The sequence below is a fragment of the Varanus komodoensis genome, unplaced genomic scaffold, assembly GCF_004798865.1.
Source record: "Varanus komodoensis strain SLA01 unplaced genomic scaffold, ASM479886v1 scaffold1, whole genome shotgun sequence".
Lineage (NCBI taxonomy): Eukaryota > Metazoa > Chordata > Lepidosauria > Squamata > Varanidae > Varanus > Varanus komodoensis.
The window spans coordinates 48,503,555-48,530,522 of record NW_025335268.1 but is presented as its reverse complement, the minus strand read 5'-3'; the positions used below and the strand labels follow the sequence as shown (position 1 = coordinate 48,530,522).

The following is a 26,968-nucleotide window of genomic DNA, read 5'->3' as shown; positions in this document are numbered from 1 at the left end:
TACAGAGGCTGAGGCTGAAATATATCAATGGAAATCTAATTGATTTGATTTAGTAATATGTATGTATGTATGTACGTACGTATGCAAATAAGTGAAATAAGTATATAGGAAATCAAACTTTACCTCGCACAGGGTCCCTAGTTTCCAGTAGACATACCATCATCTAACCAAAGATTTAAGTCAAAATCTAATACTGGTTTCAGTCTAACTGTGGTTTGTGAGAACTACAATTTGGCCTGTTCAGACATCACGATAAAACAAAGAGATTGCAGCTGGGGAAAAGGTCAGATGGGATTTGCATGGTCAAGGAAGAGAGAAGCAAGGAGCAAATGAATTAGCTCAGTTGGTATCCTTGTTATCAGGTGATCTTGTCTCATGACATCTGAACTAGAGGTAAGCACTTATGTATTCCCTAAGGAATAATTTCTACAGAAAATGCACTGTTGTTGGAATAGTTATAGGGGAAAGTGAAAGGGTATATCGAAGTTACCACAGGAATGTAGGAAGAACTACTTCATTGTCTTCTGCTTCATTGTTCATGTATACTAACATCACTAGAGTGATATGAGAAGAAACTAAAGGAAAATATGGTAGCCCATGAATCACTCTTAGTACCAAGTACCTGTTTAAAAACAGATCAGTTCAGTTTCCTGGTCATTTTATATCCTGATTCTATTACAGACTCAGTCATAAACATTTTGCTTATAAATTCTAAGCAGAGAAGTTCTCATGTAAGTCACATAAACTTACTGTCAATGAATATAACATGTCTTTTAGCAAAAGATAGCGCCTTTGAGTGATTTCTGTACTTGATGCAAATATAATTTGTTGGAGTGAAATATGTACTCACCAGTGGTGTTGTGAAATGCATCTTCCATGGACCTCTTTCAATTGTAATTCAAAGTATTACCAAAGTGCAAAAATTTTGAGTGCAAGTTTAATGTAATGTATTCATGCAGCTTTAACAAAACTTGATCCCTGGCACAGAAATCTCTCTCATAAGCAGCTTTGCAGGTTTGCAAGTAATGGTCCATGAACTTGCTGACAGATTATTTCATATGTTACTGCTTCTGTAACAGAAATCAAAATCAGTCCATCTTCACCTTGTTGTGACATTCCATCAAATGAATTGTGACTTATGTAACCCTACAAATGAATGTTCTTCAAAGTGTCCCGTCCTTGACAGCAATGCTCAGCTCTTGTAAACTCAAGGTTGTGGCTTCTGTTATGGAATCAATCCATTTCAGAGTTCTTTTTCTTCAGCCTTTGACTTTCTGTAGCATTAATCATTTATGAAAAGTCATATTTTTGGAGAGCACTTTTCCTTGCTTTTGTTTAGTGAGGCTTTATTCAAAAATTATCCTCAGTTTCTCATCCTTATTTCTCTGTTCTATTCTAGTAATGCCTCAATGACAAAATTGGACATTTTCTTTTACCATTTCTATCTAAACCCTAAACTCTGAATTATCCTGACTATGGTGAACAAGCCATCTTCATAAACCAAGGTTTGAAGTTGGCTTGTTTCCATGAACAAGAAGTGAGCATCTTTGGGAGTTCTGAGGACCATTCCATATATTCAACTCTACACAAGTGGCACTCCTATCTCACAGAATATAGTGGTGGCAGAAAAAAATCCATTTGTAGCTGCTTTGCAAGTTTATTGCAGCTGCAACAAACTATGGAATGCTATAATAGCCTAATTTAGTTTGGAAACCCCTGCCGTATGCCATAGTTAAGACTATTCACAGTTCAGACTTCTATCAAACTTGGGACACTTTTTATTATTGGCTAGAGAAATGGGACTTTGCATAGATTTGAATATGTTTTTAAGTTATCATAAATGGAAAAAGAAGTGGGGGCTGACCCAGCGGGCCCAATGTTTTTGATGATGGATGTTGTTTGTAGTTTTTTTTTGTTTTTGTTTTTTAGGATTATAATTTCAAATAAAACTTATTTTAAAAAAAGACTATTCACAGTTCAGTTTTACTCAGAAACCGTCATGTTTGCTGAGCTGAGGTAGGGTCATTAGTGGACCTAGCAGATACCAGCTTAAATATACACTGGTCGATGATGTTGGTGTTGGACTTAAATTGGAGAAATTTGGGAAATCTCACAAATACTACTGTGTGGCCTTTTGCCATTCATGGTCTGTCTGATGTATTGTATGAGGTTGTTGAGAACCTCCAGTGGTGGAGACTGGGAAGCTACAAAGTTTGCTGCCTTCGGTTCTTGGAGGAGATGCAAGATAAAAACGGAACAGACAAAGAGCCAGCCAGAGTGGATTACAAGCCCTATTGTGTTTTTACCAGCTGTTCTATGATATTCTGACAATATGTCTTTGTGTCTTCCCCTGCCTGTTTAGGACTGTAAGCACAACACTGGTGGGCTGTATTGTGATAGATGTCTTCCTGGTTTCTATGGAGATGCTACTAAAGGAAAACCCAGTGACTGTCAGCTGTGCGCCTGCCCTCTGAGTACGCCTTCGAATAAGTAAGTTGCACAGTCTGTCAGGAAAAATGGGATGCAACTGCCTCTGGAAGCATCCCTTATCAATTATGGGCATGCTGTGAAGTAAACAATAGATGGGCTAACATGAATATAAAATAAAAATATGCAATCCTGCTGTTCAAGTCCCAGACAATGAGATGAACATCAGCACAACATCAACATGTAGTAACCCAACTCACATTCCATGGTTTTCATGTTAACTAGACAAATAGGCAAAGGATATTATTTATTCAACTTAAATTCCACTATACTAGTCAGAAGACTCTCTTAACAGTTTACAATATCATATAAAATAGTAAAATTACATAAAATAACAATATTACATAAAATAATAATAAAAACAGCATACAATAAAACAGAAATACACAGACTAGGTCAGATGTCAATAAGTTAAAATATATTAACACTAAAAACAGTATGAATAAAATCCAAATATAAAATCAGTTGTTAAAAAGTCTGGAGAAGTGGACGGTTTTCGCCTGGCACCAAAAAGATTGTTAAGATGGTGCCAGCCGAACTACTTTCAGAAGGTCATTTCATAAATGGGGCACAGCCTCTGAGACGGCCTTGAGAATAGATTTAATAACCTTTAGAATAGATGTAATAGATTCACTATAATTCTAAGAGATCCATGTGCCAACAGAGCCTTGGAGACCCATTTGATACAGGAAGTGAAACATTGGACATCCGGGCTTTTGATAAGAACGATGTGCCTGTGCAGCCAGGGCTAAGTCATATTTAGCTATGGCTCCATTTTTGGGACTGGAGGGCAAGATTGTCTCTGTTTTGGTGGTGTGGTGGCTGGATGGCCATCCCCTATGACATCCGTTGTGCTTTGGCTCAGGAAAAGTGCATAGTCCTACCTCATAACGCTCCAGAAGTTGGCAGAGGCACCTGAAAGGAAAAGCGCCAAGAAAGAGTCATACCATTTTTCCTTTTGTTATTTTTTATTTATTTATTTATATCCTGCCTTTTTCCTACAAAGGGCTCAAGGCAGCTTACATCATTCTCCCCCTCCATCTTATCCCCACAACAAGTCTGTGACTGGCCCAAAGTCACCCAGTTGTCTCCATGGCCAAGCAGGGACTACTATATTCCTTCTTGGATGAATGAATATTCCTTCTTGGATGAATGCACCAGAAAGAACAGCGTGACTTTCACACTGACAGGCACCATCCCAGGAAACAAGAATTCTCATAGTCATAAGATCTAATTTCCTGATATGATGGCTACCTGGCAAGAAGCATGGGGCAACTACTGATCCCAGCCATTCTTCCCACATTGGACTGTGACGTGAAGGTGTGATAATGCCTTTTCCAGGTGCTCAGGGACACCTCCCAGATCAGAACCAGCAGGATATATCGTGTGCTTGATGGGTGTGAGGACTGGGGGACAAAAGTGGGATGTGGGCTGGATAAGGTTCAGTAGAAAGCTAACTGACCATCTCTGGCTTACAGCACCATGCCGCCCATTATTATTATTAAATTGATATCCCACCATTTTTCTCTTGCTCGGAACCCAAGGTGGTTCCCTTTCATTTCATTCTCACAACCCTGTGCAGTAGGGTTGGCCTGACAGCCACTCAATGAACTAAACTTCACAGTCAAGCAGGAACCAGAGCCAGGGTCTTTGGAGTTCCTGTCCAATGCTTTAACTATTACACCAGAGTGGCTTTCAACAGAAATGTGTACATGCAAGCTAAAGAACAATTTCCCTTCATCCTGATGCAGGTACAAGGTTACACTTTGCAATGTCAGGCTGATTGTAGGTCCTTATTCTAATCTATGCCTTGGTAATATCTCAAATGCAATACATAAATGATGTGTAATCTATAAATGTAAATGCTAATATCTCAAATAGGTATTTGTGCAAGTAGATCTGTTTAGAAGAATGGTCTGTCTAAATGTGCTTATTGCAGCAATGCCTACAAGAATGGATCTGATTGTGAGGAATCCACTCATCTAAGCCACACTGAATGCAAGACTGAGAGTTTTCCTCCAACAGATCTTCTGATGAGGCCATGTGTGAAGTATGCTTGCAGTGTGAGAAAGAAATGGTGGATGGAGGGTGGGGCACTATATAGTCATTATGCTAAATTTCTTACATACTGTCTCACATCCAGGTATCTAACTGATCATTGCAGAGAATAGGATGATGAACTAAATCAGGGATGCTCAGCTTGTGACTCTCCAAATGTTGGTGGACTGCAGCCTCCATGATCCCTCCTCACTGTCTGTGCTGGCTTGGGCTGATGGGAGCTATAGTCCATAAGAACCTGGAAAACCACAAGTTTCTCACCCTGGGCTAGTTGTACCTTTGAGTCCTCATAGACCAAGTACCTGTGCAGTTCTGTGCAGTTAGTATACTGGATTCTATTGGATTAGAATAGAATTACATTATTAAAAGTTATTGCCTGTGGTTACAGAAAGAACAAACAAGAAAATAGTGTTCCATTGTACTGATGACTGGCCAATTCTTAGGACATATTAGGAATCTTCAAAACATCCCCTAGTACTGCAAAGTTTCATCCTTAATGGAAGAATGACAGTTCTCGTGGCTTGCTTATATTTATTCCACTAGTGCACCCAGAATAAGCAAGCTTTTTCCTAGGGCTCTGGGTCTACTGCTGGGTTGTTTTGCCAAGCTGAATGGCTATGCAGTGCAAACAAGTCCTGAAGTGAAAGCAAAGGCAGAATAATTGAAGGCTGATCTCTTTAAAATAGTAGAGTGACAGGGATCCTGTTGTTTCAAACTGCTTGTATCTTTCCATGTGCCAGCACATTACCTCATTACTGTGTGTCAATCAGGTACTAGAGGGGAGAAAAACTGAAAACAAAATGCTAGAAGGCAGAGGTACACAGCTTGGGTAAAATACTATCAGAGGGGTTTGTAAACATGCAAATGACTAGGCTGCCGAGAGATACAATTGTGTTCCTATTATCTTATTTGTAAAAAACAAGGGAGGCATGAAATAAGCCAATATAAAGCTCCATCTCCTATGTATGCAACCAGTTTGAAACATCAGGGTAGCAAGAGTTTATAGAGGGTGGCTAATTGCTATTGTAGTGACAATCTAATTAATGCTGCAACCATATTTATTTATTTATTTATTTAGGAGGCTTCTATGCTGCCCCATTCACCGAAGCCTCGGGGCGGCTCATATCCATAAATAAACTTCCATAGAATAATATAAATTAATAGTATAAATTAATTCATCCTGGCCAAAGAATGAAATGAATAAATACTGTTAACAATTAAAATGATATTTGAATAAAAAGGTCTTTGCCTAGCACTGAAAAACAAATAACGACGGCGCCAGGCGGCCCTCTCTGGGGAGCGCATTCCATAGATTGGGTGCCACCACAGAGAAAGCCCTCCTCCGACTACTCACCCTCCTAATTTCCTTCACGGAGAGTTCCCGGAGAAGGGCCTCTCCCGCAGATCTCAAGGAGTGGGCGGGCATATATGGATGTAAGCGCTCCTTCAGGTAACCAGGACCCAAACCGTTTAGGGCTTTATAGGTTATCACCAACACCTTGAATTGGGCCCGGACTTCAATGGGAAGCCAGTGAAGCTGACGGAGGACTGGAGTCATGTGAACATAACGCCCAGTCTCCGTCAGCAGCCTGGCAGCTCTGTTTTGAACCAATTGAAGTATCTGGACCATCTTCAACAGTAGCCCCACGTAGAGCACACTACAGAAGTCAAGTCGGGAAGTCACCAACGTGTGTGTCACTGTCACCAGGCAGTTGTACTCCAGGTAGGGGCGCAGCTGATGGATCAGCCGAAGCTGAAAGAAAGCGCTCCTCGTCACAGCTGTCACCTGAGCTTCCAGTGAAAGCTCTGGTTCGAGGAGCACTCCCAAGCTGTGAACCTTGTCCCTAAGAGGGAGTGCAACCCCATTCAGGACTAGGTTCAATTCACCCTCCCCGAAGCCCGATCTGCCAACCAACAGGACCTCCATCTTGTCTGGACTGAGCTTCAGTTTATTGGCCCTCATCCAGCCCATTACCTTGGCCAGGCACCGGTTCAGCAGGTCCAGAAGAACCAACAGGGACGTACTCCCCCTGTCCTTCTCCCTGCACAGGTCATCGTACAGGGTGACCAAGGCAGATTCAGTACCGTACCCGGGTCTGAAGCCGGACTGAAATGGGTCCAGATAATCAGTTTCATCCAAGAGTGCTTGGAGTTGTCCCGCCACCACCGCTCCAACACCTTGCCCAAAAACGGGATGTTGGCCACTGGTCTATAATTAGTGGCCATCTCTGGATCCAATGACACTTTCTTCAGGACCAGTCGGACTACCGCCTCCTTTAAAGGGGCAGGTACCCAACCCTCCCTCAGAGAAGCGTTAACCACTTCCAAGATCCAGATCCCAATCCCGTGCTTGGCATTGTTTATTAACCAAGATGGGCAAGGGTCCAATAGGCAAGTGGTGGGACGTACTCGTCCAAGCACCTTGTCTACATCATCAGGCCGCAATAACTGAAATTCATCCATTAATTTTGGACCAGATGGCGACATTGGTATCTGCCCAGAAGCCTCTGAATCACTAGTAGAGTCTAGCTCGTGACAAATCTCAGTGATTTTCTCCCTGAAATGCTTAGCAAAGTCGTCACAGTGGGCGAGGGTGCAACCAGATCTTTCTCAGGGCCAGGGTGGACCAGGCCTTGTACCACTCGAAAAAGCTCTGCCGGATGGCATTTTGAGGAGGCAATGGAAACGGAAAAGAATTTCTTTTTCGCTGCCCTCACCACCACAGCATAGGCCCAGTAATGGGCTCTTAAGTGTGTTCAGTCAGATTCATCCCGTAATCTCCTCCACCTACGCTCTAGCCGTCTCCCAGCCTGCTTCATACCCGCAATTCAGGTGTATACCAAGGGGAAGAGTGGGCTCTGCCTGGTGGGAGAGGACGCTTAGGCGTGATCGTGTCAACAGCCCTAGTCATCTCCCCGTTCCGTAGTTCGACCAGAGCCTCGGCAGGATCACCAGTCTTGTCAACAGGAAAATCCCCAGAGCTTCCAGGAATCCATCAGGATCCACCCAGCTCCAGGGGCAGACCAATACAATCGGGTCCGCACCCTTGCAGAGGGAAAGGCCACTGTTGAGCTCAAACCTCACGAGGAAGTGATCTGACCATGACAGGGGTGTCAGACATAAATTCCTCACCCTCAGACCACCCTCTTCCTGCCCCGTCAAGAAAACCAGGTCCAGAGTGTGTCCACGTTCATGGGTCGGGCCTGTGACATGTTGAGACAGCCCCATGGCTGTCATGGAGGCCATGAAGTCCTGAGCCACCCCAGTCAGACCAGTCTTGGCATGGTGATTGAAGTCCCCCAGGACCAACATCCTGGGGGTCCTCAACACCAGGTCCAAGACGATCTCTGTCAGCTCAGGCAGGGAGACTGTTGGGCAGAAGGGTGCACAGTACACCAACAGAATCCCCAATCTGTCTCGATCGCCCAACACCAAGTAGAGGCACTCCAGCCCTGGTCTCGAAGGGACCGGAAGACCCGTGAGGAAGATGGAGGCTCGGTAAACCAAAGCGACCCCCGCTCCCCTCCCCTCCCCTCCAGGCATGGATGATGCTGAACCAAATACCCGGGTGGGCACATTTGAGAGAGAGCGACATCCCCCCCCCTCTCCCACCCAGGTCTCCGTTATGCAAGCCAGGTCGGCCCCCTTATCTACAATCAAGTCATGGATGAGGGAAGATTTATTGTGGACTGACCTGGTCTTAAGCAGCAGCACCGTCAGGCCCGAGGGGCGGTTGACAAGACTACCTGGAACCCTCTGACTGGGGGCAGAACCGGAAGGAGGGACGGGTGTCAGCCATCTGTCCCTCCTTCTACGCGGACACGTTAAGCCCCCACTGCTGTAACGTCCATATACACCTAACCTAGAAGCAAGGCAGGCCCTTGAGGTTGGTGCTGTTTACTTTTGAGGAGACACATACAGGATTGCACTACAAAGTTACATACATCTGATTATGCTTCATAATGCAATATAAATAATAGAAGATAGCTGCCAGGCCCTGTTTTTTTTTTTTTTTTTTTTTGCAATTATATTAGAATTGGAAGCTTGGAAAGATGGGAAGTATCCACAAATGTTTCTATTGATTATAGGTAGCATCCAATATGTTTCTATGTTGATGGAAGGCAGTTTCTTCCAGCTCTAAGGCTCCCTTGTACCCCTAAAATCCATTCCTAGAGATTAGGAGACTGTTTGGAATAGTGTGGGAAATTGCAGGAGAAAGGGCAAATGGTCAAAATTTTTCTTCTTCTGCATTCTGCTGACAGCTGCCATCTATCAGCAGTGAGACACCAACAGGTTACTGCCCAATGCTTTTCAAGGTTAAGGTGCAAGCCACCTCCATTCAGTGATCTGTGCATAGCCTAAGGTCAGGCTTCAGGCAGGCCTGAAAAACAGCATTGCCATGAAGTTTCCCTTCCTTTTCACTCTTTAATGCAGCATAGTATTCCATCACATATGGAGCCTGGGTTTACTGAGCTTTCCCATCAGTTGCAGTGGGATCTAACTCGGGAGTAGACTGTACTGCCAGGCCCTCAAGGGCTCAGACAAACAGCTGTACATTCCTGTATTTTTAAACAGCAGAGCAGCTCATTGATAGACGCAAGTCCCGTAACAACATGTCACTTGGATGCTGCCACCCGTTTGAGCTATATCCAGTGTCGGCAGAAATAGCAGAGTCATTCCAATCGCTACCGGCTGGAGCCAATCCTAAGCCCCATGTGTGAAGCCAGACGGACTTTCCCCATGCTCTGTTTGGAAAGCAGTGCTTTCTGAAGAAGGGCACCAACTATGCTGCTAACAAATTCCTTTTTCTGTTTTCTCTGTGTCCCCCTCCTTGCCCTGCATCAACCACCAAGTTTCAGCCCCACTTGCCATTTGGACCAAAGTCATGGATTCATATGTGACCAGTGCCAACCTGGATACGCTGGCCTGCGCTGTGAAAGGTAAGCAAAAGTTGTATAGGATTTTATTTTCTTTATCTCTTGATAATTTACTAAATGGTTGTGAATAGCTCTTCATTCCCTTTGTGTATTAAAGCAGCCATATTAGTAAAACCCACAGTTCCTATTGTCTGCCGCAGTCAGAAAGGTGGAGTAATGATGTCATAGAGAGTTTCTATTTTTAATGAGAAATTTCCTTGCCTGTTCCAGATTTGTTCAGCTGCTTTGTGAGCCAAAAAAATCATTATTATTTAATTTTGTAGATAAACATTAAGCTATAACATCAAAGAAAGTGTTTTCTAGCACTTGATAGGATTTTTCAATTTCTTCTTTTCTTTGTTTCTTTTTGTGCACCTGTTAGTTTTCGTTATTATTTTTGCATCCACCAAATTTGGCTTGAAAACTGAGACTATATTTAATCAATTATTCAGCAAGTTGCCATTTCATCTCCTCACACTGAACCAAACAATGCAATTGTGAAAGCTTGATTTGTCTTAATTATTTAAAAACTCATATTTTCAAATCCACTTGCTTCTAATTCTCCTCTGAAGTTGTTCATTTGGCATGTAGAATTACTGGTCTGCAAACAGTGTCTCAGTGTTACAGATATTTCAGAATGGTGTTTTTTCTCTTTTGTGTGTACTCATTCTCTCTCTCTGCAGCTTGATAAAGTCATAGGGCTTCCAAAGTGATATTTCACAATATATGATAAGTCTTTCTCTAAGAAAAACTCAGGTTTGATAAAAATGCACATCTTATTATGCATTCCTTTACTTTTTGCTTTTACTATGCTCAGGAAAATACATATTGCTATAAACACAGAAAAAACTGGGGTAAAAAATCCATAAGAGGCAAGGATGGACTCTAACGAGTAGTGGGTTTCTCGCCCACAAAATGTTTCCCATCATTCCATTGTAGTACCAGTTTTATGTTGCACTATACTGCAGTCCTGTACATGATGAATACTTTCTGTCCTTCCAATGTTATGTGCCATCCCTTTGCAACTTCAAACATTTTTCTTTGTTTTCCTGGAGTCAAACTGATCAAAAATATTTTATCATGTAGTTGCTGGAAATAACAGCACTAGTTGGTATCTGAAGACTATCGTCAGGAGATGTTCATATTCTTATGAAAACAAGGTTAATTTATGCAAAATAAAGCCATTACCAGGCATAACAAAGGTGTTATCGATAATGTTTAATTTTTATTTTAAATGGAAAGCATTGTTAGCCTTACTTGCTGCCTGGATTTCAGAGTGTACAACCCCAATTAAAGATCACCGATATCCTCTAAATAATCATGGGTAGTAGAAATGAAGAATATGGTCAATACAAGCTTTGGAATTATTTGAGAGACGGCCAGTTAGGCCAGAAGCAGGTGCTTTCATCCTCACCTTGGATATGACCACAGCGCCACTTCTACTTAGCTCTCTAGGTCAACAGAAAGTCCACCTTTAAACAAAGGGGAGCTCTTTTCTTCAATATTTTCATGGACTTGGGCAGAAAAGGTATTGCACATAATGAGAGGCTCAACAGTCGGGTTAAAGAGGGAAAATTAAATTACTCCCAATCATAAAATGTGTGCCATGTTAGAAGCGACTACACTTTCTGAACTCTCTGCATGCTCTGTACTTGAGCGATGAACCTACACAGACATTCCCTGAGAACATGTAGCAAGAGGAAGGGCGATCTAGGGAGGGTCAGTTACTAAAGAAAATGGTACATAACTTACAGCTGAGCAAACAGGCAGTTTCCAGTGAGAGATTAAGGTGGTCCTGTTAATTGATCAAAGTTTAAAAGGCAGTAATATCCTCATTGGGAAGCTTCTTTCCCACAAGTTTACCCCCGTGGCTGTGCTGTAACATCCAGAGGCTCACCAGGACCTGGACCGGGCCACCTGCGTAGCTCTTAATCAGTCATTCATTGTGCTAATGCCAGCCAGTCCACAAGTGAGTGGTAAGGAGCCACGTGACCAAATGCTGGTGAGCCTTTTGATGTCACGCTGTCACTGTGGGAGAAACCTGCCAATCACAGCTCTCCGCTCCACGGCTATCAAATTTAAAAGCTGGTGAGTGCCAGTGTGGTGCGGTGCCCTGAGTGCTGGACTGGGGAGCTTGGAATTCTGGGTCCCACTCAGCCATGAAGCTTTGTAACTCACTCTCAGCCTAGCCTACCTCACAAGGTTGTTGTTAGGATAAAAATATAAGCTATCTTTGGTTCTTCACAAAAGGAAAATTGGTGGGATGTAATAGAACTTGTTCCTTGTAGTAAACGAACTTGGTATGTGGAACCTGCTGGTTACTTAGCTGGGTTATATTGCAACACTGTTTAACATTCCTGGGACATTTCACCTTTAAATATCATTTCTGAATGGCACTATTCAGCGTACTAATATAAAGGCAAACCCGAATGATTTTTGGATTGCACTCAAAGACAGTGGTCCATAGTTACTAGTTAGCAAAAAAAAAAAAAAAAAATGGAATCTCTCCAAATCTAAGACTAAAATCCTGAAATATAACACTCTCATTGAAGTTATTGGAACTTACTTTGGAGTGGCTAGGCATATGATAGTACCACATCGCTTAAAATATCAAAGCACCAAAAAGAAGAATACAGAATGCCACTAATGTGCTTGGCCTGAATGGCAGAGGGAGAACAATTTGCAAAGCTTTGGGGGATTCGAGGACATGTCTACAAAGGAAGTCAGAATATTCCTTTCAGTGGCAGACTTTTGAGGGAGATTTAGACAGTGCAGTCATTTAGCTCTGTGCTTCCTTAGGAGGAATCATTGCTAAACATGCTGATGAAGTTGAAGACTCAGCACATGGAGATGTTAGACATGATAGAGATCTTTAAAATAATGCATGGTGTGAGGAAAGTAGAGAGGGAGACATTTTTATTCCTCTCCCATAGCATTTGAATACCATGAAGCTGATTGGGAGGAGGTTTAAGGCAGATAAAAGGAAATATTTCTTCCCACGGCATATAGTTAAACTGTGGAATTCGCTGCTACAGGAAGTGGTGACGGCTGTTAATCTGGATGGCTTTAATAAGGGATTAGACAGATTCATGAGGGAGGAAGCTACCAGTGGCTGCTAATTTTGCTGGCTATGTCCCAAGCTATATAGAGATGTATAGATCATACTCAACGTTTGAATCCTGCCAGAAACAGACTAATAGTCAGTGAAGCTAGCTTTCTGTGGCTAGTAGCCTTGCTGGCTATGTGTTTCCACCTTCACCAGAGGCGGTGTGCCTGCTTACACTAGTTGCTGAGGTGCATGAGCAGGTGCAGGTCTTGCAGACCTCCTGCTTGAGGGATCCTTTGGGCAGCTGCTTGGCCACCATGTTCAGAGTGGTGGACTAGATGGCCCTTTGGTCTGATCCAGCAGGGCTTTTCTTATATGCCATGTCCCTGTTTCCTTCTACATTCATACCATGTTCTCTTTGACAAAAAGCACCTGCCACAGAGAAGTAAGTTCACTCACTCACTATGGTGGCTTCTGCTTCATGCTATTTCTGTCTATTTTTTCCTGTCTAGCCAGCAAGTCTCTCTCACACACACACCCCAGAATGGAGGGCTGTGAAGTTAATGAATGCATGAACAAACCAGCTGAGGAGTACTTGTGTGAGGTCAATGTGGAGGTCACTGGCAGCTCCCATCATCAACAAATAGTCTTTCTTGAGTGGGTGGTAATTCATAGATTAGCAGCCAGGAAAGAATTTGAATAAGTGTTCCTTTTAATTGTCACTAGTTGCATAAAATTGCCCAAGGCTGTTGATTATAGCACATCCACATTTAGAAAGCCTTCTTCATCTGCTATTAAATGTGAATGAGTAATAGCTTCAGGAATTGCATGGAATTCCTTCCTATTTTAGCTTGCAGATACTGCTCTGAGTCATATGTGGTGATTAAATTAACTGCTTTAAAATGATCATGAAGTGTTCTATATTCAGTTTTTCTTGCAGCGATCTATGATATTTCACTCCTAGAACTGGCAATAAATCTCCTTTTGTTTGTATATAATACTAGAAAATTAAAACACTTTATCGTGTGCACATGTGTGTGTGTGTGTATGTGTGTTGTCAGTGTCATTGTTCCATTGATTTTTATACAGACTGACTGCTAGCCTGCGTTTATCTTTGCTTTGCTGGATTGACAGTTGCTGAAATCTTTTGCTTCTTTGTCCTTTGCTTCTGCATCATTCTGTACCCATCTTTCCTCCAGTGTTCTGTAATTACTTCTCTGCCATTACCCTTATTTCGCTATCTTTCCTTCATGCAGTAACATTGGAATTCTTCTGGTTTTCCTACCACTGAGGTAATTTTATCACTCTTTCAACAGGCTCCTTGTTGCTTTCAGTTTTGTGCTCTAACGTGTGCATTGGAGGCTCTCTTTCTGTCTGTCTTTGGCGGAGTAAAGTTTGTTCTTTGTCCTGACTCCTCATAATCTTTCTGGCCAAACACATTTTAGGGGACAAAATGAACTGGGGATTTGTGGGTGACCACATTTTCTCCATGGAAATGAACCTTGAATTCAGATAGCATCTAATGAAAGGACTCATGTTATTCTTTGAAAAAGGGACAAAAAGTCAGAGATTTAGGGGATAACCTTATCCTGGTTGACTGGGAAATAGCGGAACATGGAGGAAATAAAAATATTATTACACAATGCATATATTTATTATTACATTTATACCCCACCTTTCTTTCTCTTGCAAGGAACTCAAGATTGCTTTCAAATTTCTCCCTATCTCCATTTTTCTTCTCACAACAACCTTGTGAGGTACATTAGGCTGAGAGTACCTTGAACATTGTGGCTTCATGGGTATTAGAACCCAGTTCTCCTGAGTTCCCGTACAACAATCCAACCACAATACCATACTTCATAGGATATGCATTAGATTATATTCTTAGATAAGGTTATTCATGAGATAGAGACATTTTGAACTTTCTGAAAAAGAGAGAGACAGAAGAAATAAGGGAATGGAAGAAAAGTAGGTGCATTAACCTAGAAGAAAGAAGATCTGGTTCTTTTCTGGATCCCTTGAAAAAGACCTTAAAACTTGCGTTGGAAATGGGTCAAGGACTATAGTTTGATTAATGTAGCTACAAATTAAGCTATATTTTTATTTTTAAAACAAGCACCATCATCCTATCCACACACATACATGAAATGGCACTCGTGGGTTTGATGCTAACACCTAACAGCTTCTTCCCAGTCTGGCACAAATTACAGCTGTTTCCCTAATTGGTATACAGGTAGAAATGATTTTCTTTCCTCCATATTGAGTAATAACCATTTCTACAAGTAATCCACTTCAATCCAATGCTTCAGGATCCCATGCTGTATGCCTGTAACCTAAGGGCTGCAGTTTGAATGGGTGGACCTTTGGGGGGAAATGGCTTTATAGCTGCCTCAGTGCAGATGTACCTGCCAAATAGAGATGGACAATTTTCCTCTGGCTTATTTTCCCTGTCGCTCTTAGCCAAGGCCGTAGCTAAGAGGGACAGAGAAAATATGCAGAATGGAGTTTTTAAAAATAATGTGTGTGTGCGTGTGTGCGCGCGCGCGCTTGCCTATGTGTATTCCTGTTCCTCTCTTTCTCTTCCATATAATATTTTGTTACAGTGGGTGATTTTTTAAAAAATATATATAAGGTTGAACTACCAGATAATAGTTTTCTGTATGGCTTTTTTCTTCTGTGAGCACATTCCCATGGGCATAGCACATTGGATCAGAAAAGAGCAATGAAGTGAAAAAAATCCTGAAGGCTCAGTTCTCTTGTAACACCAACAACTTAGCACAGGATTAAAATAAACAATGAACACTCTTTATTGTAGTGCGATAGAAACACAAATAATCCTGTAGAGGCCATGGCATGGGAACTTCTTGTGGTAGTCCCAATAAATCAGTTCAGTTAGAGGCACAGGCAGGGTTGTAAATCCAGCATTAAATTCCATGACACAGTTCAACAGAAATAGGATTCTGAAGACTAGCAATGTGACAGAGGCTTAGTTCTGGCAACACTACAAGCTGTGGTGGATTTTCACCATTGTTGGTCTGTTGTGTTGCCTGAACTCAGTCATGGTATTTCACCATCATAAGTTTGGTTTTTAGAAACAACAATAAGAAATGGTTTGTTCTAGGATTTCTTCCTAATATTGTGGCTTGTCTGAATCCAAGATCATGGTTTTGACAACCCTAGAATGCACCTACCACAGAGTCCTCCGGGAAGGGTGGCAACTGCAAGAGCTATTCTAGCCATACAGCTTCTATGTGTCAACCAATGAGGAAGGTGATATAGGCAGGGAGTGATACTCCTTGGGGCTGAATTCCAGGTACAGTGACTAATTGAATACCAGCCAATAGAGGGAAGACTTAGTGGGGAAGAGGGAAACCATGATAAAGTTGTAGCCACTAGATTGTCTGCTAGATAGACCATGGTTAAAAAACATGAAACATGATATACCCACACAGGGTTGTTTGTCATGCTGTGTGAATGCAGCCAGTGTTTCATAGATATGGATTTATATACTTACAAACAGATTCAAGAATAATTTCCAAGGTCTAGTTCCACAAACATGGAAGTTGAGGCAAATTTAAAGATGAAGCTTCAGATGTACTAAAAGAAAGCTTTCTGGTACTAAAGGCATCATATCCACGAAACTCCCTGAGCTGCTTTTAAACAGAGGTGGGGCACCTTGAGTTCCTCACTAGTCCACCTATCACTGCAGGCAAACTTGCTCTGTAATTGTAAACTTCTGCTTGAATAGGTGTTCCTTTTCTGTTCTCTTTAGAAACTTACATTCCAAAGGCGACAGGTTTGAACACCCACCCTCTTCCTGCTAGGTTCTCACAAAAAGGCTGTTAGCCTTCTGAACCGTAGACATGTTACTCAATGTGCAATCTCGAAGCTAATAAAAAGTGTCCATTTCCTTTGGCCAGCTTCCCACTTAGACGCCAGACAGAGACAGACTTTTACTGTTCCACTGCCTGAGCATTCCCCAAATGTTCAGGCTCTTCTGTGTCTGGGTCTAAATCTTCCTCCAAGGCTGTAGCACAAGGGACAGTGGAAGGCATGGCAAATAGAGTTGTGAAGAAAAGTAGATAATCTCTAGGATTGACTGGGAAATTCAGAGAAGAAGCAGATAAGATCCAAAGGGAGGAAAGATAAAAAAGGACCATCTCACTCTTGCCCTGGTCACCGCTTTCTCTGCAACATATAGAACACCAATTAACTGCATCTGCAAGCCCTTTCAAGAGGCCAAGGGACAAAGGTTTGTTCTAATCTTAATTAGCAGAGTCTGAAGTGATGAGTATACAAAAAAAAGTTATGGAAGTGGCTTTTCATTAGAAGGGGGGTTATTTATGATGAGCATTTCGGAGCTCACAGGTCCTTGGAATGTTCTTATGTTTTCTAAGTTTCTACTGGCATTAGGAAAAAAGCCCATTCAAAGCAAAAAGAATAGAATGGAACCAGGTAAGTGAAGTGAAAATGACTGGTAATTAAAGAAGCTGCTTTGGTATACTTGCAGAAATGTCATTGTATGGGATGCATGGGACATGTATGGGATTACACAGAACTTCATCCTATGAGTTCTGTGTAACAACAGGACAAAAGAAGAGTCCTGCCAGATCAGACCGAGGCTGTATCTAGTGTAGTATCCTGTTTCTAACAGTAGCCTGCCAGATATTTTGTAGAATCCTAGATATCACAAGTCATGAGGACAACACCCAGTTCTGCCATGTGGCTTCTGCCCCAGCAGCTGGTTTTCAGATAAATCAGAGATCTCCAGACTTCAGGGGTTGGTGGCCTAGTTGGACATTTGATAATATCATGAGCACTTGCACAAATGGCTGCTCTTAGGATGAACCTTGCCCTTGTATAACACGAATACCATGGTTGGTGAGGCTGGTCACAAAATAGACAATTTCTCAGAAGGCTAATTGGTGAGATTAAAAGAAAAGTAACTTGCCCAAGAAACCACATATGGGGACTAAGCTCAAAAACACAAAAGCACTGCTTTGAACCCCAATTAAATTGGTTTTGGAGGATAAGCCTTCTCTTTGCAGCATGCTGTCATTCCAGTTACAATATCATGGAGTTACAATTTAAAACAAAAACAAAAATAAGAATGTGCAGGGGGCATGGTGGGCAACAAGAGAGGCATCCATGGGCAACTCTTCGGCACCATGCTGGAGACTACAGAGATATATATCGCCTCTAAGCCTGGAAGTCCCATGTTGCAATTCTGGCTGATCTTACTCATGCGTGCATGCATTCAGTTTGTACCCCAACTCTCTACCAAAAATAGCAATCAAGGTGGTTTACAGAACCAATTAAATGGATTAAACAGTATATTGAAATGCAGTAAAAGATAGCCAATGCAAAGAAAAATATTAAAACAGCATCCAATCCGCAAGATCTATTTACATGTTGAGAGGCCTTCCTCGATAAAATGGTCTTTGGAAATGATGGCGGAAAACTGATGAAGGGAAGTAAACCAAGCTTTTCTTTGGGGGGAATTCCATAGCTGGGAGAGGCCATTAGAATTGCCCTCTTGTGGGCTGCCACCAAACATGCCTCAGAATTAGGGCCTCACCAGAAGATCTTAGGAACTGTGCAACTTGTATAGGAGAAGGCAGTCTTTCGTGGTGCTTGGTCCCAAGTCATGTAGGGTCGTATAGGTCACACTCAACATTTGAATCCTGCCAGAAACAGCAAGAGAAGATGGCTATCAGTGGCTACTAGCCTTGCTAGCTATGTACTTCCACCTTCACCAGAGTGACATCCCTGCACACACCAGTTGCTGACAAGCTTTGGCAGGTGAGATCTTGAACCCATCCTGCTTGAAGGATCCTGTAGTCAGTTGCTTTGCCACCATGTGTAATGTTGAACTGGATGGCTTTTTGGCCTAACTGAGCATGGCTTTTCTTATGTTCTTGTATTCTTAAACCTGAGACTACCTTGGCTAGTTCAGGAAGGGAGACTTTTTAGTAGCAAGGTATGTGGTGCACCAATAGAATCCCTCTTCTGTCCCAAACTGCCATCTTTGGATACACATGCTTGAAACTGTGGGAAGGCAGACGTAGACAGGGAGACCACTGCAAATGCACATGAATGAGCCGAGCGGGCAAAACCAGAAGAGATGTCATCCCCTCATCTCATGTAACCAGTTCGCTGCAGTACAGGCCAGGTTGCCCTACTCATCCACAATCAAGTCCCATATGGCTGCTGCCATTTGCTAACCAGGCATGCAGCAGCAACACCTTCATCCCATGGGGTCTATCACTCAGGCTCTCTGCTCCAGAAGACTGCTTCGGAGACATCCACATCCTGTTGTTCTCCCCACTGCAGTCATGGCCCAACCGCCTTCTGTCTCTCCTCTACTATGTCCATGACCTGTCCCTGAACCTCTTCCCCTTTCTGTGATTTTTGTAATACATTTCTTCACTAACAGACAATGTATGTCTAATATTGCTATATATACCCACAAAGACAGGTGTGCAGTCCCTTCCCTTCTCTGTTCAATAGACTGAGTGACCCTCATCTTGTTCACCCCTTTGGAACACTTCCAAGGTCCCCAGCTTTTTATGTCAGGCCTATAATCAGTCTTAAAGTTCTGTAGGGACCACCCAGAAACCAGTTCATCTGGTTTTCAGGCTTTCCAAAGACAACATTGTGAAATGTTTTTCTAATTATGTGTCTGAACAAAGTGGAGGGGGGGGAATGGGACAGGGAAGGGAGGAGAAATTCCTTCTAACCATCCCTGGCTACAGGGCTGTTCATGTATCAGCTCATAGGAGCTGATGCAGTCTCTTGCAGCTGGCGTAGGGTGTCTTGCAATTAGTGCAATTAGGAGCCTGATCCTGCAAGGAAGCAGCATTTTCTGCCTGCAAAAAGTCTCTCTGAGGCAGTCACAGGTAGAAGATCGGAAGCACAGTGGTAAAGCTCATTTACAGTCTACCCGTGTAGTGTCTCTTCTGTGTCCACTTTCAGCTGACAGTTACTGCTGGGATCAAACTGGCAGTATCAAGCCCTCAGGCTGCCCAGGTGCTGACCCTGCCCTCCATAAATTTATCTAATCTCCTTTTAAAGCCATCTTTAATGACCATTATTGTATCTTGTGACAGCGAATCCCAATTTTCAGTTAAGAGCAGAAGTATTTAGTTTGTCTATCATGACTGTAATGACAATAATTTTCATTGTGTGATCCCAGGCTCTCGTATTATTGGGAGGTGATGGTCTCCACATTATGCACAATTTATAGCTATCTTAAAAATCTGCTATCATTTTGCCTAAGCTGAATAGTTCCAAATGCATGTGCTTTTTTCTTTTGCAAAAGGTGACCCAATCTCTTAAATGTTTTGTTTGCATTTCCCTGCCCCAGCCTTTAAGTTGAGTGTGTGTGTGTAAATATGCCAACAGTGGGCTATTTTGGAGATATCCAAGGGTGTAGATCGAATATCCTGTGAGTTGAAAGTTGCATAGTATAGGCCCTGTGTCTATCAATGCTATCTGGGATTCAGCAGGTGAGGGTCATAACTCAAGAAAAGAATACCTTCTCTGCATGCAGAAGTTGCCAGGCTCAACCTCTGACATCTCCAGGTGTGACTGGAAAAATTCCTTCCAGAAACCTTAGAGAGCTTCTGCCACTCAGTGTCAATAAAACTAAGGTCAATAAAACCTTAGAGAGCTGTAGCTGGTAGAAAGCACTCTGAACAATAAAGCCACCTGGGCCTCAAGTGACAACGACGGATCAAGGAGCACCCCCAAGCTACAAACCTGCTTCTTCAAGGGAAGTGCAACCCCATCTAGAACAGGTTCTATTGCCTCCATCCAGTCATAAGAACCACCCACCAACAGCATCTCAGTTTTGTCTGGACTGAGCTTCAGTTTCCTCCCAGTCCATTGTCACAGCAGGGTACCGTTTTGGCACATCCACAGGCTCACCTGCTGAAGATGAAAAGGAGATATAGAGCTACATGTCGTCAGCATATTGATGACAACACACTCCAGAATTCTGGATAACCTCACTTAGCAGTTCCACATATATGGTAATTGACATGGGAGACAAGATTGAGCCTAAGTCACCCCACACTGGGTGATCCAAGGGACCAGGCGATATCCCCCAAGCATCCAGAGAGTGCCCTGCTACATGTGTTGAGCCAATGACAGGTTGAGACAGTCCCATGGTTGCCCTAGAGTCCATGAAATCCCAGCTGCCCCAGACAGTGCACCCTCAGCGTGGATGTTAACATCCCACAAGACCACCAGCCTGTGGGATTCCAACATCTCAGCCAAGTCAACCTCTGTCAGCTCATATAGGGAGGCTGTTGGGTTCTGGGGTGGATGGTATACTAACAGGATCTCCAGTCTGTCATGCTGGCCCGGCACAAGATGCAAACACTTTAGATTAGGAGACAGACAGAAAGTAAGCCTGGGGGGAGAGAGAGAGAATTCCTATATCATATATTTATAATGGAATACCAGAAATTACAGAAACACCACTGAAAGTAGCTCATTGATATGCTTTGAGATATTATTTTTCATGACATTTTGCCCCTTTTAGGGGCTTTTTTACAGCCATGAGAAAGAGAACTGTTTTTTTCCTTGAGGAAATGGAAAACTTTCATTTTTCAGAAATAATGATGAATGCTGAAACTCTGTACATGCCTGTTTAGAAATCAATCCCATTAAGTTAAATATAACATAATTCCAAGTAAGTCTCTGTATGGTTTACGCCTAAGGGTGCAACCCTATGCATGTTTAGTCAGGATAAAAAACAGTGTAACTCCCAACAATCTCCAGCTAGTTGTAGGATTTTTTTCTGTCTAACTCAGCAAGCTGGATGAGGGCCAACTACATGGGCTTCAAGCACATACATGGAACTCATCTGGGAGGCAGTGCCAGTTCTGCCAGAATCATTAATGTGTTTGGACTCTGCACGTGCATCTGAGTCACTGAAATGTATTTTCAGCCTCTCCGAACCTTTCACAGTTAACTGGCATCCATGTTGCTGCTAATAGGCTTTGAAGAGAGAATTATATTTCCTGCATTGTGTGCATGTACAATTCAGAACATTCTTCTGTGTCAGATAAAGAAATATTTATTCTGCATGCACAGGGGCTTTTTATTTTATTTTTTGTTATTTTTTAGTTAATCTGGATATTTTTGTTCATTTCCCATCTTAAGTAGATGTGTAATGCTGAAGAGGGAAATGGCATTCTTTCTGGTTCACTAGTCTAGCATTTGGGTAGCTAGTTGCACAAAGAGTTTTCAGCATGAACCTTATTTCCCCTGGAGTGCCAATGGACAGATTTCTTATTATGCCTTTGTCTCATCTTCCATTCCAATGACAGGGTCCATCCCTGCTTTCTTCTTTCCCACTTTCAAAACCTAGTGGAGCTGGCAGAATTTCAGCAAGTAATGAATCTGTAGTGATGATAAATAAATGAGAAAGACAAAGGAAAGGGTGGGGACAGATCCTTAAAAACACCTGAGAAAAATCAACCTGCCGTTCATGATTCATAAGACAGCAGAACTGTAAATATTTTTTAATGCCAGAAGGCCAAGATAAATACTTTAAGGTGTTCTTTCTGTCCCCCTAGGTGTGCAGAAGGCTATTTTGGACAACCTTTAATACCAGGGGGATCGTGCCAGCCTTGCCAATGTAATGACAACCTTGACTTCTCCATTCCTGGCAGCTGTGACAGCTTGTCTGGAGCCTGTCTGATATGTAAGCCAGGTACAACAGGCCAGTACTGTGAGAAGTGTGCTGATGGATATTTCGGAGATGCTCTTGATGCAAGAAACTGTCAGCGTAAGTCCTGGAATCTAGCTTCTCCTGTCAGAATGCATTCATTCCCTATGGGCACATCTCATGAGTATCTGTCAAACAGGACATGCATTATTTGCATGGGATTGCATACAATAAATGTTGTATTATCCAAAGCTTGGTAGTTCAGGTTGCATTATGGAAATACAGATGGATTGTATGTTTTCTGAGTAATGTCATGGTCATGGTCATGTATTTCTGTATGTATTTATTTGTATAGCACCATCTCTGTGTTGCACTTTACAGAATACAAGAGGGTAGATATGATCAGCACCTGCTTTTCACCTAAAGTTCAGTTGCTTGAGTCTGCTTAGCTCAGGGAGAGCCAAGCAGCTATATAAAATTATCCATGTGGAAAAACTAGCAGAAAAGAAGCATTTATCCCTCTCTCCAATACCAGAATCCAGTGTCATCCAACAAAGTAGAAAAGTCAGAAAAATCAAAAGGAATAACAGGGTGTACTTAAATTATGCTGTATGCTTCCTCGGGATGTGGTTCACCAACTTAGACAGCTTTAAAGGGGGATTAGACACATTCCTTGAGGATAAGACTATCAAAGCCTACTGATCATGGTGACTGTATGTTCTGATCTAAGCTCAGAAGCAGTCTTTCCCTAAACCTAATTCACCTGAAAATTCAAATATTTCCTGCTCCAGTATGAGCAGGATGTAGGAGTATGTAGGAGCACTCAGACGCCACAGAAAGCCGAGAAGGCAGGGCGATGGAAGTGGCTGATTCTTGTTGTGTGCCATCAAGTTGTCTCCAGTTTATGGCAACCCTATGTGTGGAAAGCTATCCAAAATGCTCTGTCTGTGATAGCCTTGCTCAGTTCTTGTAAATTCAAGGTGGTGGCTCCCTTTGTGGAATCAGTACATCTTGTATTTGGTCTTTCTTTTCTTCTTCTGCCTTCTGCTTTCCCTAGCATGATTGTCTTCTCCAGGTTTTGCCTTCAGGAAGTTTTGCCTTCTCATGATATGAAAATGGCTGGAGAGATCATAAATCCCAGCAAATTGTTCACTTGGAGCTTTCCATGGTGCTGGAGTCTGAGGATACTTGCCATGGTTTGAAGAGAACTAGTTATGATGAGGATGTATCTTGTGGTCCCTTCTATAGGAGAGTAGATGATATTGCTGCTGTACTCGTACACAATACGTTGTGCACTGCTTCAGCTGGCTTCTAAATTGGAAGAAATCAGCAGAGGATCCATCTGTAATATCCACTGACCAGCCCCATCAAAAATTAGGCTTTTCTTTGGATTGATTTTATGGCTAGCTCCTAGCCATGGGTTCTGCTGGGAAGTCGGCAGCCTTGGATATTGCCTGTAGTAGATGATGCCTGTCCTACTCCAGGGAAAGCATGCTCCCTTGTCATTTCTGTTCAGAGTGCTCATCATGGCAATGAAAACAAGAATCCTCACAGAGAAACCTTACATAAATGCGTAGGCCACACCCTGGTGCTTCAATAAACAAGGGTTCTATATTATGTTTGTCCTGCCCAAGATGCTGAACCAGCTTATGTCCTGAAATTACTTGGATAAATGTTGCTTCTCCCCACCCGAGACAACTATTGTATGATGATGGAAGAAAATGCATTGCATAATAGCGAATAAGGTCACTAGCATATATTACCATGACAATCTTCTCTTAAAAGGTCGGATATGTCTCATTTCTGGGCTGCGGTTGTTGCCTTCCATTTGTAACTGGTCTCTATTTTATTTAAATTTGTTATAGGTTATGAGGCTAACTTGGGCAAGTCACAGGCTGACATTTTCTGTGTCAGCCTCTTGTTTTCATTAGCATATGTCCTATCCTCATATTTGCTTTATGGTAACCAGGAAGGTATCAGCATTGGTAAGAAAATCTTACAAAATGGAACAACTGCAGAATTGTTCCCCATTGTATGATTCAAATGGCATTAGATATCTTTCCATAAGTTTTTTTCCCTCATTTTTACACATTTAGGATCTTTACAGTTTCCAAATTCAGAAGCTGTCTCCAAGCTGATTAATAATTCACTGGTATGGTACCTCATGACTTGTTCTTTAAAGATGTCATTTAAAAAGCAGAGGATTTGAATTATCAAACTATGAGTGGAATTGCAGTTCCCATCACTGTGATACTCTCCTTGAGGCACTGACATGGCTGAAGCTTTGAACATTTTCCCCAGAGAGACAGCTGTACAGAGGGCAGGAATGAAAGCATATAATTAAAATAGACATTAAAGATAGATAGATTTTAATGTATACGCACATTCTTTGCTTTTTGTCATTAGCTGACAATAGAACTTTTCAATATATTCACATTCTTGTGTTTGCAGTTACCCTGTGTTTATTTTTTCCCCTATTACAACTAGTTTTTCTTTTTGCATATTTCTTGGGCAGGCTTCCATGAAGCTTGCCCTGAAGCAGTAGAACTGGAGAGACTGTGCCTTCGCTTTGTTGTTTTCAATTTTTACTCTTCATTAAAGAATCAAATTTAAGATTGGAAACTTGAAAACCATGAACCTTGCTCTCAAATCACAGCCAGACTTTCTCTTCTCTTCTCTTCTCTTCTCTTCTCTTCTCTTCTCTTCTCTTCTCTTCTCTTCTCTTCTCTTCTCTTCCTTAGTGGCAGTATCATATACCTGAAACAATTCAGATTATAGCTTAGTTTTGTCACTAGTGTAGTATTCTTAAAAGTTGCAATAAGTTCCTTAAAATAAAGACATCATACTATCATCCCGGGTCTATTTAATTTATATTTTAGAATGGAATTTTAATTATGGAAACATAATTTTAGTTACTGAAACATCAAAAGTTCCTGAAACTGAAGAATACATAAACTTCAAGTCAGACAATTAAACCCTAATGATTGTATAATCTTCTGTATAATTTAGGCCCTTTCTCAGTGACTAAGGGTAGCACTGTTTGGGGTGGGGCAATGGATCCATTCATTTGAAGCTCAGATTGATTGTATGGCCACCCTGGGCTTGTAGTTGCCAGAGGTCTGATCTGTGCCTCAGTATGATCAGGCACAATGGGGGCCGTTGGGTAGCTCATCCACCTCCCCACCCTTGTCTCCATCCTTCAGCACATACTGGTTTATTGCTGACTGCTCTACATGAAATCTCCACAGTGTTTGGTTTCCACAGCTTTTTCAGATTCTTAGGGTATTGATATTGTTTGCATTGTTAGTTTCAGCCACTGCTTTTGATTACATGTTTGTAAACATCTGGTGCTATGTTGCAGCTAGTGCTCCTGGAGTTGGAGCTCACAAATAGAACCAGTTCCTTTATTCTAGGAGAAGACACACAAAAACACACACAGTTGTCTAGGTGACCAGGGCTATATCTCTGATCAGCCAGAAAGCACTTTAATGAAGCCTGCCATGAGCCCACTCAACATATTACAGTGACAAGTTATACACCAAATGGTGGCGTTTTTCAGTATTGCATGCACTGACAGTGCTAGAGGCCAATTTCAATGCCCTCCAGTTTCAATGCCTCAGTTGAGACCTCAGTAAAGGAAGAAACTTGAACTTTTATCATTCTTCACACTGAGAAAGAATAGCGTGGGTCAGGCTTGTGATCCACCAACCTGAACACAAACAACGGTTGTAATCTGTCTGTGACTGTCAATTTGATTTTGCAGTCCTAGTTAGGAAGGAAAAGCAGAACATTAATGGAACACCTGGTAGGCTGCCAGACATGTCCGGGTGCTGCATAAACAACTTGGATTGCAAGTTGCTTGAGCCAATCACAGGGTCTTGTACTTGGAGCCCATTATTTTTTCTTAGGCTGGAGGTATAACCTGGTATTCATCAGTAAAGCATGAGATTGTGTCCACAACGAAGTTCTGCTTGCACAGCCCTAATAATATTAAACACTGGACAAGGTAAAGTCCTTGGCTGTGAATCACATGTCAGGAATGGCTTTGCACTTTATATGCGGCAGGTTGCTGAAGTATATTTTCCCCTGTTAATAGGTATGCACTATTATAGCATGTTATATGAGCTGGACCATATATGCTCTGTCAGCATCATCTGTTGCATCATCTTTGGATTCTCCATGATGAAGAATTTACATATGTATCCGTTCTTTCTTCAGATTATTTTTTTAATTTGCCCAATAGCAAGCATTGTGGTGTGGAGTACATTTTGTTTAGGTACATTTCATCTCCTACCAACATGCATTGTGACGCTTCTTCTCATTTCCCCATAGCTTGCCACTGCAATATCAATGGCTCATTTTCAGAGAACTGCAACTCTGAGACTGGACAGTGTGATTGCAGGCCCAATGTTGTGGGGCGTCAGTGCAATGAGTGTAAGGTAAGTCACAACAAATGGATCCAGACCTAATGCTTCTTCCCTACTTCTCAGGTATTGTCACAAAACTCTTTTAAATTCAGATAAAATGTCAAGGGAAGTTCTAGGCAATGAACAAAGGATGTTATACGACTTCTATTTCTATCTCAAAATGCCAGTGTTCATTTTTAAGGCTTTCTGCATGTTCTAAATAAAGCATGCTATTTTCAGCGCACAGAATCCATCCAGTTTTAACTATCTAAGTCAAACGAAAATAAAGATATACTATGAATATTTAACACTTTTTTAAAAGCGCACATTTCCTTTCTGTGCAAAAATGAATGGCTGACTTGGGGTTGAAGGGGGA

The 26,968-nt window shown here is 42.1% G+C and overlaps 1 protein-coding gene across 10 annotated transcripts in view; it reads left to right on the top strand.

The window, feature by feature from the left end:
- Nucleotides 1-26,968, top strand: part of LAMA2 (laminin subunit alpha 2) — a 475,192-nt gene that overhangs the window by 273,768 nt on the left and 174,456 nt on the right. For all 10 annotated transcript variants that reach the window (XR_006414199.1, XM_044424782.1, XM_044424799.1 and 7 more), the window contains 4 exons: nucleotides 2,363-2,490; nucleotides 9,399-9,485; nucleotides 22,095-22,306; nucleotides 26,519-26,625. Coding sequence is in view for 9 of the 10 variants with exons in the window: in XM_044424782.1 (XP_044280717.1) it covers nucleotides 2,363-2,490; nucleotides 9,399-9,485; nucleotides 22,095-22,306; nucleotides 26,519-26,625 (534 nt within the window). In the remaining variant the exon portion in view is untranslated. The remainder of the gene's footprint in view (nucleotides 1-2,362; nucleotides 2,491-9,398; nucleotides 9,486-22,094; nucleotides 22,307-26,518; nucleotides 26,626-26,968) is intronic.